This window comes from Myodes glareolus, chromosome X (genome assembly GCF_982192425.1).
Source record: "Myodes glareolus chromosome X, mMyoGla1.1, whole genome shotgun sequence".
In the NCBI taxonomy this organism is placed as follows: Eukaryota; Metazoa; Chordata; class Mammalia; order Rodentia; family Cricetidae; genus Myodes; species Myodes glareolus.
The window spans coordinates 47,390,853-47,402,892 of NC_142053.1; the positions used below are offsets into that span (position 1 = coordinate 47,390,853).

General features: G+C 38.8%; 1 protein-coding gene across 2 annotated transcripts in view; it reads left to right on the forward strand.

Moving 5' to 3' along the window:
* The first annotated feature begins 840 nt into the window (after positions 1–840).
* Col4a6 (collagen type IV alpha 6 chain) overlaps positions 841–12,040 on the forward strand; it is a 314,700-nt gene continuing 303,500 nt past the window's right edge. For both annotated transcript variants that reach the window (XM_048428528.3, XM_085685130.2), the window contains exons 1-2: positions 841–1,123; positions 1,329–1,380. In XM_048428528.3, the coding sequence (XP_048284485.2) occupies positions 1,113–1,123; positions 1,329–1,380 (63 nt within the window). In that variant the 5' untranslated portion in view covers positions 841–1,112. The remainder of the gene's footprint in view (positions 1,124–1,328; positions 1,381–12,040) is intronic.

Genomic DNA, 12,040 nt, shown 5'->3' on the forward strand with positions numbered 1-12,040 from the left:
CCTGTGGGGCAGAGTTTCTATATACAAGCAGAAGATGAGAAAATATTAGATATCTATAAATGAAGTAAGAAAATGAACATATATATTTGTAAATCCTTAATGCATGTTATAACACATGTAAGATAAGAAATATTAAGTAGGTTAATAATTTTATACGGTTTAATATTATCATAACTTAGGTATCTCCTTTTATCTATTTATTTTTATTTACATACATTGAGTGCCATAATTAACATTTATTACCTGTATCGAGCTAACATAAACATATGACATATGTTTGTCATACATAGTGTTTCAGGACTATGGCAGGTAATTAAATAACATTAGTATAATTCTTTATAATGAACAACACCTCATTAGAATTGTCTATAAGGAGCCAATAGTAGTTGAAGTAGATCCCAGATGAAGTAGGCATGAATAATTACCTTGATAAATCTTTTAAACTCTTTTAAGTACCTAAAGACCAAGAAGATACTTTATGTGGACTCATTGGAATGTCTTTCAGAAATCTGCTCAAGAATTCTTCAGAACATTTCTATTCTCTCTATATTTTGAATCTATATTATCCTCAGGTTCCAGTTAGTTTAGAGATTTAGACTTAGAACTACAGAGATTCCCACCCCAGCTTAGTGTACAATCAGTTAGAATAAGAGTTTGTGCATTTGGGTTCCTGGGGCAGGTACTTTCAGGTCTATCTGTCTATGTAGTAGTAGCATACTTAATTCTATTCATGTATAAGTCTCTAGAGACCTGCTCATGAAGCTTTGGGACTGTGTAGAGATGCTTGAATTAAGAAAGACAAGCAGCGTCCCAAGGTGGGGGGATGATTGACAGCAGACAACCCCGCCCCGTTCCCCTCCATTCCTTCCTCCCCTGGCGCATGGAACTATCTCCTGAGTACTACAAGTTTTAGCGGGCACCGCTGAGTGTGTTTTCCTTCGGAGCACTTTTTTGTCTAGCAGCTCTCTTAGTTTCTTCTGAACTAAGTCATTTCGCGCCCTTACACTGTCCTGAATAAGGAACAACTGCCAAGCATCAACGGAGCCCGATGAGCCCGCGCCGCGGAGCAGTTTAGCAGACTCCTGGGACCCAGCTCCGGAGGAGCCACAAGCATGCACCCTGGGTGAGCTGTTGCTGCTCAGAACCTTTTTCTCCTTTTCAACTTTGGACTGCATTGCCCAGCCAGAACTTTACTTGCACTTCTGTCACTGCAAAAAATAAGTGCGAGTAGACATCAAAAGGAAGCTGGGGGCTTGGGGGCGGGTGTTGCTCACTCAGGACCCTGTAGTCCAGAGAGCCCATGTTTCTCACCCTCCCTCTCCTTTCAGATTGTGGCTGTTCCTGGTTTCCTTATGCCTGACCAAAGAACTGGCAGAAGCGGTAAGGCTTCAAAAGACACCCCCCCCCACTTTTTTCCTCTTATGTTTCTGTTGAGGGTAACAGAGGGTTGCACCAAAACAGAGCCTTTCTAATGGGAGTTATTAGGGAATAGCAAGCAAAGTGTTAGTTAGTGTTAGTTTAATGCTCTTGGAACTCAGCAATCTTCCTGTCTTAAACCATTGCTAAAGGTTTGGGAAATAGGAAATAGAGGTAGATAGTGCAAGATACACAATTTGTGAATCTCTTCAGGACAACTTCAGATGACTGACCACTGATGCCTTGTTTTGATAGGCAGATCTAAAAGCTGAAGAAACATAGCTTTCCCTAATCTGTAAGAATATGGATTGGCACAGAAATTTAAGGGTGGAAAGAAAGCATAAAGGACTGGGACTTGAAAGTGGCAGCAGTCAAATAGGGATTAAACTTTATGTTTTCTTGTAAGTCTTTACATGCATCAAAAAGTTGAAATGCTTAGGACAGAAAAGTTTTCTAAAACTTAACCTTTAGTGGGCTGCTTAGGTATTATCCATGAACTTATCTAGAGATTCCGGGCAATGGAATTTGTGCAGCCATCTGGTCAAGAAAAGTTTAATGGATCCCAGAAAATAGAGTCGTCTCCAGTGCAAGTAGTGGGATAATTTCACAAAGATGGAATGACTAGATGATCAGATATGCCAGTTTTCCAGTTGAGCCAGTAACTTACGCTGTTCAAATAATAAGTCATTAACTACTGAGTTCTGATTCATTGGTTGGTTTGAAAGAAAAACTATAACAGCTAAAGTAATTTACAACACACACAATAAATAAGCATGCTTGCATTTTTCATCTTGTGAATTGAAATTATTAGCTGATTATTGGCTCTTTAAAAAGTTTTAAATGCTATTTTAGAGCTGTACTTACTTCAATTCAATAAGATAACCAACACACTTCTGAAAAAAAAATAGGCGCTTTGTCCTGACATGATGTCTTTATGCAAATATCAGTGAGATGTGATGAGTTTTCCTATAAAGAATATTACCAGAAATAAAGTCTAAAATTTTGTGACCCTATAAGTCAGAATATCAACTTTTAAGTATGTTTCTGCTAGTCTTTGTAAGAAAAAGTATTGATCTCAGGCTCTTGTACATGTTTTTGTAACCTGGTTCTTCCAGTATATAAGCTTAGTTATGAGTTTCCTTAAGGGCCTATACTACATTTATTGAAAATGCAGCTTTTGATTTCGCTTTGTCCAGCAATCTTGCCACTGGTTAAAACAATGTAGAATACCTACAGTAAAACTGTATTTTCAGACATAGAATGATTTATTGTTTTTAATATGATCACTGTAGATGGACAGGCAGTTCCTAGATACCATATCTTTTCATTTCCTATGGTGGAGGATAATATTTCCAGTCCTTCAAGGCACTAAAGTGGGCCTCTACATCTGGGGTTGGACACTTTTGTCTCATTGTTTTACAATGTCACATCAGTTGTCAGTTGCAGTAACCATGGTAAGACTGGAATAAGCCTTGGAGTCTACTGACAATACTTACTCTGTTGCCTTAAGGCCAGAGCTGCTGCATTCAGTCTTTACTTGTACAAAGCATCCTTGGTGTTGGAAAGCTGTTTTTCATGACAAAGAGAAAGGGAGGAGTGTCACAAAACACCTTCCCAGAAGACGCTATTATTGAAGGGATATTTTTTTCTCTTAATGTCCTTGCATTGTGTTCTCTTCGTTTAGTCTCACTAGAGTCTATTCTCCGTATTTGTGCTGGTTTTTTGCTTTTCAGATCGTTGTAGGCATTTGAATTCGCAATACCTTGTTTAAGTGATACTAATGCAAATAACTTATGACTATATCAATAGAAACGCTGTTGCATTTCATTACAAGAAAGTTTCTTCATGCTATGAAAATTAAGTTTCCGATAATGGAATATTGGTAAGCAACTAAAGAGAGGGGCATTTAGTTGCCTTTGAGCTTTTCCTTTTTAAGAATTTACAAAGCAATTCTACACAAAGGAGTAGAAAGCTAGATGTTAAAATCCATTACATTTGTTTTTCAGGTGAAGTATCTGCATGGTTTTTCTTAGTGAGACAGACCCTAGGATTGCAGAGCACCAGGAATCCTTCAGTTAAATGCTTCAGTCCTTAAGGGTCTGGTGGAGATTAGACGTAATGTGAAGAAATTTAAATAAGCATAGGACCCTACTTGTTTCTCCTACAGTGCTTCTCATTATGTTCCTTAATGGAGACTGTTTAATAGTAAAATATCTTCATAGGAAACACTAGAAACACAAACTGCATCCTAGACATCATATCTAGTATATAAAATATAGCCTAAAAGTAGTGAGAGTCTATGTTTTTACTTCATATGTATTCAAGTATGCATTCATGGAAGTCTCCAATATACCCAAGCTGACATAATGTAAAAAGACTAATCGGACACTTATATTGGTGGGGAGGAGAATAAAGGATAAAAACATGTTTGTCATCCATATTCAAGTAAAGATCTGATTGTAATGCTAGCTCCTTTTTTTCCCCAAAGTGTAAGCATACCCAGGTTGGTTCTTCACATTGTCACTGGCCCAGTCATTAAAGCAGCCAGTAAAGTATGACTGTTGTTTTAATGGAGTTCAGGAGCCATTGGCAATTGATGGCTGCTGGAGGAAATGTCAGTTTTCTTCTGGACGTGTCCCCTGGTCGATTTTTTCATGCTCCAGTAGCCCTACAGTCATGCGCTGGCAGTGCTAAGTGGACTCAGCAGGTTAAGAAACCTTTGACTACGCTGGGAGGGTGAAGTGGTGATGGAGTAGGAGAAGAGTAAGAGAGGAAGAAACGGGGCATGAATTTGATAAAAAGGTATTGTGTACAAGCATGAAAATATCAAAAAGTAAGTTAATGTGTATTTTTAAAAGAAAGAAATCAACACACTTCCTTCCCATTTTATTAAGTATCTGTCTTTTCTTTTTCTTTTAAAAAAATCCACACAATATAGTCTACCCCCCACTCCCCACCACCTTAGCCACCCAACTTCATGCCCCTTCTCTCCATCTCTTCCTCTAAAAAAATCAAAACAAAAAGACAAAAAGTACCCAAATAAAACCAAACAAAAGTACACTCACAAAAATGTGGAGTCCATTTTATCTCAACCACACTCCAGCGCAGGCCTCTACCTACAGCTTTTCTATAACAAATATTGAACTCTCCTGTATTTGAAAAGCAAACCCAAAGCCAAAAGCAAAAGCAAACCCGGAAATGTAAAAATATAAAATTTAGTTTTCTTCGGTAGATCTAACCTTTTCAATGCAATTGATACTAATTTCTCTCTTATTTTCTTCTCTTTTTAAACAGTGTATTGTATTACATCCCAGCTGAGTCTGCTCCATTACAATTGCTGTGCTTCAGCTACTAATGTCTGCTTAACTGCCACGTCCAGTAATTTCTTCCCAGTATCCGTTCTGTCTTTCCCACTTTCTAATGCTTATCAAATCCTCTTTCTGATCTTCAGAATACTGTGGCCCATTCACTAATGCTTCTCTGATCATTTAAAACATTATTCATTCAATGGATATTTATTGAGAGACCTCTACATTGGAAAGAATGTGTTACACCCTAGTATTCCAGAGGTGAACAAGTCAGGCATAATCTTTAGTAGGGAACTTACAACCTTGAGAGTTCCATGTTCTAAAATTGTGACTTTTCTCAGCATTTCAAGCTTAGTCACATTTTTGCCTCAGTAACTTTAACTATGTCTCTGAATTTTGATGACAATAAAATTTATATCTCAGTGAAGCTATCTCCTTTGAGCTCCAACCCTTTATCTCCAACTGCCTACTAAGCCTTGTCTCTAAAGTACTCAAAACAGTACCTGGAATTTAGTATAAGCACTTGACTAAAGCCAGCTATTACTCTGTTTTGCCCCAAACACAGTATATCAAAAGATAAAATTGTTTTCCAGTCATTATCATTGACATTTCAACATAGCTACTACCTTTTTTTTGCACTTTCTTCACCATCCAAGCAGTTTTAGGAACAAACTACAGAATCAGTCACCAACCTCATTGTCCATATAATCAACGACTTCTCCTAATTTTATCAAAAATCCCTAGACTCGTTTTCCCAGTTATACTCCGTTGATTGTAGAACTCATCATACATCTACAGTGTCTGAACTGGCTTTCCTATGTGATTAGTGCATGACCTTCTAATGGATATACAACTCTACTCCTAATAGCCTTCAGAAATTGTCTTCTCTTCGTATTTTTTAAAAGTTACTAATGACAAATCCAACATTGGCTGCTTTAATGGCAAAAAAAGACGACAAAAAAACCCTCTGGGGTCAGTGAGATGGCTAAGTGAGTAAATTCATCAGCACTTCAAGCCTTAGGACTTGAGTTTGATCCCCAGAACACATGTAAGATGGAAAGAACCAACTCCACAAAATTGTCCTCTGGGATCCACATTTGTGTATCCTTCCCCTTACGCATCTCACGCGACACCCCTCCACAGACACATCAATAAAATAATAATACTTTTAAAAACTCTGTGCAATGTTGCAATATCTAAGAGATAATAGAATCATGATTTTGCCTCTACCCATAGTTCCTAGTTGTGTGACTTAATTTACCTGCCTTAGACTTATTTTCTCATCATCAGAAAAGGAAATGACACCTCCCACCTTATGTATTATTGTGCTTTGCAAAGTTAAATGAGGTAATGTGAACATACTGTGTACAAAGTAGGTCTTAAATCCCCCAGCCCACCTCTGACAATTGTCCTCTATTTATTGTAATTTCAAAAGAATCCCCCAATTTTGGCAAATGATAAATAAGAAGATGAGCAAAAGAGATATCAAAAGATTCATTTCTAGAATCTATCCGCTGCAATGGTCGTGCTTTAATGTTGTCCTCCTCGGTGTTTCTTCCACCTCTCCAGCAGTAACAAATATCTCCCAGTGTTTCAAGTTTACAAAGCATTCTCCCATTTCATAAACAGCTCTAGGCTATCCTGTGAGATAAAATAGGACAAGTATTCTCATGCGGGGCGGGGGTGAGGGGGTGGGGGGGGTGGGGGTGAGGGGGTTGGGGGTATCTAAGATTTATCTAAACTCCCAGATCTAAGAAAAGGCACAACAGTGTGCTGTCTCCAACTGAGGCTTTTTATCATCTCTTATCTGGAGTCTCTACAAACAAACTGAACTGTTCTGGCTTCTGTGCTCAGCTGCTGCCCCACCCACTTTGCTGATAGCCTTCTTCTCCAAAAGCCACAGTGCTTATTCTAAAACAAACAGGACCATGGTGCCCCTTAGTACCATTCAACCCCCTCTCCTCTCCTGCTGTCCCATGGAATTCAAGTTTGGATCACAGTTGTCCTTCTGATGTTGCCTCAATATCCCTAGCGTGTTCCCTTTACTTTTTCTGATCATACTTTTTTTTTTTTTTATCGTACTGTCTCCTTGCTTGACTGTGTTCTTATCCCCTTAAATCCCAGTTTAGGAATTGATTTTTCTTGAATTTGGCCTTCTCTGTTTCCTTATGGCAGTTGCTGTTTGTTCTTTTGCCCCTCCGTCAGTGAAAATTTGTCTAGAACCTACTGCGTGCTAGACAGTCTGGTTGACAATGGAAAGGAAAATGTCAACTCCTAACCCTGTGTGAGTACATTTTGAAAATGAAGTTAGAGGAATCTTAAAAAACATTAGTTTAAGGCCTGTATGTACTCTGGCTTGTTTATCTATGTGAGTTTCTGAGTTGTAATTGGCATTGAAGTTATTGCTGGGTATTCCCTGTGGAGTCAATCACAGTGGGGAGTCTTTATTCACAGAAGACTCACTCCTGAAAAAAAAAAAAAACAAAAACGTATCCCCCCCCCCCCCCTAGCTTCCAGATCTACAAAGTTCAGGCAAACTGAAGCGATCCTGGCAGGGGCAAAGATATTCTAAAGAGGGACATTTGTTAGTCCCCCTTTGATTATCAGTCTCTTAAAACAATGAACTCCAAGGAAATGGAATTTCCTCACTAATCTCATACTGGGAGAAGAAAAAGAATGGATGAATGAACCCTGGTGCCAGCCTGAAATGGAAGTTGTCTCCCAGGAAGAGATTTCACACAGTTCTGACAACTTATCAGATCACCTTGCAGGACAGGCTGGAGCCTACAGGATGGAGGGTCAGTACTGAGTAGGATTGCAAAAGGACCAGCAGTGCTGAATTGAGCATGCCTCTGGCACATGTCAGGACCTTGGTGTCAGGTCCTAAGGAACTCCATTAAATGCAAGCTACAAAGGCCTGAGGAAGTGATTTGTATGTGAGAAATGAGAAATGCTTCAGATTTCTTTCCCTCTTGCTTTGCTACTGTTATATTCAGACTTCAAAAGTCCAAAGTTTGAACATATTAAACCATGGAGTCTCCTCTGGATCTGACACTTGGTCTTTGTTCCTCTTCCCTAAGTGGCCACGCCACATTTAACAAATCTCCTTTTCTTGTTTTTACTATTACTTTAATATTGTTTTGGTGGCAGCTAGCTATACCTATCTTGTTGAGACTGCCAAATACCAGCCTTTGAACCAATAGTCTCCCAATAACAAAGCCTTGCACCTCTTCTCAAGTTCCTTATGGGTTCTGCCAGTTCTTTTCTGGATTTTAATTCTTTGCAGAATGATTCATAACAAAGAGCTTTGTGTTTAGAGACAAATACACCCACATTCAAACACAGACGTCATTATAATCTATTGTCTTTGGAAAATTATAAAATTCATTCCTTTTTTTAAAATGACTATTTCTGTTATTCTTTTCCACTCACTAAATTGTCACTCTCCTAGAGCTACTTGGTGAAGCCATTTTGGGGAACAATTTAGAGAAAATTGCTTTTTATTGTTAAGTACATTTTGCAAGCTTCCTGTGGGAGAAAAGGAGTCAGGATTGTTATTAAACTTGTTCCAGATTACCCCAACATGCTTCACCTCTCAGACCCTACCTTTGTGACCTCCTATGGAGATCCTAGTCTCCACCAAAAAGTCTTTCTAAAGGCACCTCTCTGGGCTTCTTTGAAGTCCTAGTCCTTTTGTTTACCATGAATTGGGCTAGTTTGCCATTATCATTCAATCTGGTTTGCTTGTGCTAAGAGGGAGCCTGTGCTACTCCAAATGTCTCTGACCAGGAGACATACATTTTCTTCACAGATGCTAGGCTTTCCTGGAATATATTGGCATGAGTCTTTTGTAGGTCAAACTGATCTTCAAAAGACATATTTTTCTCTTGAGGGAATAAACATTAAGTGATACATTTTTGGACCTGTTAAGCATTTAAGTGACCATTTTTCTCTCCTGGAGGGAAGAAGTTGACAGAGAAGAATCCAAAATGTCTGTTGTTCCCCAGTTCTACTTGTGAATATAGCAGTTTCCTTAAAGTCAGGGATACAGTGCAGAATCATAGTTCTCAGAAGCCATGATCAAACTGCGTAGACACCTTCTAGTGCCTAGCTTGAGATAACCAGAGTGTTCTTATGGATAATAACGTCAATATTATCGAAGGAAAAGAAATAATTTGTTAGAATATTTTTCAAATTCTACAGCCATATATACCCTTCTTCTAGGCAAAATCTTATAAAAATCCCCCAAAATACAAACACAAGAAAAATAAGTATTTCTGTCTCTAACTCTCCCATACACAAACATACACACGCAAGCACAAATTAACTTTCCAGCATATACTAACATGATCAGTCAGTGCTATTTCCCAATGTTTAAATAAATGGAACCTAAGGCTTTTGCATAGTGCATGCTTTGTTTCACACTTTTTTTTAAAGTTTCAAATAGGTTTGTGATGAAATTAAAGTCTGATGTTGTAGGATTGTTGAAATACCTCCTTGACCCGCATTAAAATTCTGTCACAGGACAGAATGAAATGCTGTAGGAGACTGAAAGGGGAGGAGGCCAGTGTACATTGTATTGTTCTTTTAAAAATATTAAGATGATGATGGGATGATGAGAGCAGCTTCTAGTCCTACAAGGATGACTGTGGGTCCCTGTAAGATCTCCAGGATGGCAGCGCCATGCTGCCGGGGGAGTCAGGCAGGCGGTTATGGCGGATAAAAGGCTCACAGGACATAGTATTATTTAAAGAAGAGGGAGACATTGCTTAAAGAAGAGAAAAACAGAGAGGCATAAGAAAAACATAGAGAGAACAAAGACATACGTACACACGACACGAGACAAACACACACACACACACACAAGAGAAAAGATGGCGGCGAGGGAAGGTCAGAAGTGGCTGGGGTGGGCGTGGTTAGTTCTTAAAGTGACAGCAGAAGAATAACACATTGTAGTTACTGAAGGTTCTCAACGAGACTTCAAACATTTCTTCATTGCCTGTTCTGTATAGATTTTCTGGTTGTTCTCAGACTTCAGGGTTTCTTCTCTAGATCTCTATAAATATGGTTGTCTTTGCCTGAATTTACATTTTACCTTTAAATTAAAAGTGTAGCTATTTTGGACAGCCCTATTAAAAGCATAGAGGAAGAATCAGTGTGTCATCAGCCATATAATGTCCTCGAGGAGACTAAAAGGGGCATCTTGCCTGGACATGGTGGCAGGCATTCTTACTCCCAACATCCAGGAGATAGGTGAGCAGATCCCTGTTAGGTCGCTGTTAGTTGAAGGCCAGACTGTTCTCCATAAGTTAGTTCTAGGCCAGCCAGGAGTACATTGAGAGACCATCTCCATTTTTTTTTTTAAAAAAAAAGTTAAAGCCACCCTTTCCTCTAAGCTCTGTTCTAGGCCACACTCCTATCCAAGCATAAAGCAGACTAGACTTCAGCCCCCATTTGACCTCAGTCAAATTTCCTTTTGCTGTGAATAACTTCCTAGTACAGCTGAAACAGATATAAATATGGTTAAGTGGAGGACCTTAGGAGATCTCAGGACAAAGTGCGGGATGATTTTTGTGGAGCAAAGGGAAATAACTGTGCAGGGTTGAAATGAGGTCAGATTATGGAGACCTTAACATCAAAGCAGAGAAGGATTTGGCTTGTATTGAGTGGACATGCCGTTGTTGTTACAACTTCTTGAGCAGGGCAAGGAATAAAAGAGGTGATTTGGGAGAATAGCACAAAGGAACAGGCTAGAGGCAAATATTAGTTGGATGTATACATAGATGTCTGAAGGGATGGCTAGATTAGTAAATAGAGCCGTGATAAGTATATAGGATACATGGCATTGAAAGTTCAAACAGCTATGAGGGTAGAAGAAGAGTAGGGAAAACTCAATGACCATCTTACTAGTTTCCCTAAGTAGCAGTTACTGAAGTGTTTTGTAAATATAGACACCAGGGATGTGTGCATTTGATACTCATGTAATTCATAACAGGAGCTTCTATTAGACAGGATATTGCTACAGATCATGGCTAGAACTAAATCTTTAATCAAAGTTCGTCCACAATATCCTGATTTTTTCCCCTTGAGGAAACCCTTTAACATATTTGTGTTTCATGGTTCCATTTGTGAAACAATAGCAGCCCCTTCATAAAATGTAAGGAGACAACACACATAACATTCTTCATATCTTATCTGGTACCCAGGAAATGTTAATGACTATTCAGAGTATGATTGTAGATGTGGTTATTGTTCGAGACTTGACACCAACCATGTGATTCCCGTCCACTGGAGGCACATTCTTTCATTTCACTAGTCAAGGAAGAAGAGTGAGTTTCAAGTCTCTCAAGTCATACCCCATTTACTCTTGTTAAATGCTATGTACCATGTTATTGCCATTTGTATACATTATCTTTCTGTAAAGGCGACAACACATAGAATTTGAAATTGATAATTATATATCAAATTTAGTGGACCTTTTGGTTTTCATTACTTGTAAAATCTCCCATTTAAGACAAAAGGAAAGACTTGGGAGGAGTGGGGGAGGGGAAGGAACGTGATCAAAATATATTGTATAAAAATTAAAGAAAACAGATCGTGTGTGTGTGTGTGTGTGTGTGTGTGTAAGAGAGAGAGAGAGAGAGAGAGAGAGAGAGAGAGAGAGAGAGAGAGTTAACACGTGTGTGTGCGCATGCATGCAAGATGGACTCCAGGACCTCATTCTTTGCTAAGTAAATAGCTGTACTATGGAGCTACCTTTCCACCCCTGGTTTTCTGAGTTTTATGTCTTAGTGGAAGGATGAGAACAAAGCAGCAGTATATCTGTGTCAAAAGCTTGCAGCTGCAACCCTTTAATTTCCAAATTCTTCTGTTCTCCCTCCTGTCTGATCTCCCCCCCTACTGCTTTACACCCTAAGATTATGCTCAAAATTGAAGGTACAGTAGTCATGCTAGAAGAGAGTTGTAGTTTACCGCGTTTTGAAATCCAGCGACTGTTTTGAATCTTCCACTTGATTTCGCCAGTCACTAAAGCCCTCAGTGTCTACTATAGGTAACAGACATGGGAGAAATGGATGATTTTCTCTCTACTGATTCCTCATTTTCAGCCAGTATATATAGCAGTGTGAAAGTGAATTTTAAAATGTAAATCATAGTACCTCAGAGTCAATTGAGTGCAACTCCCTTCTGCATTTTAAAGAATTCATATACACACATTTAATGTAAAGTTTAGTAATACTCACCCTGTAATCTGAGAGAGTGTGTGTTTATTTGAAGTCTTTTATCTGTACTAAATTTAAAATGTTTTTGTAATCTTC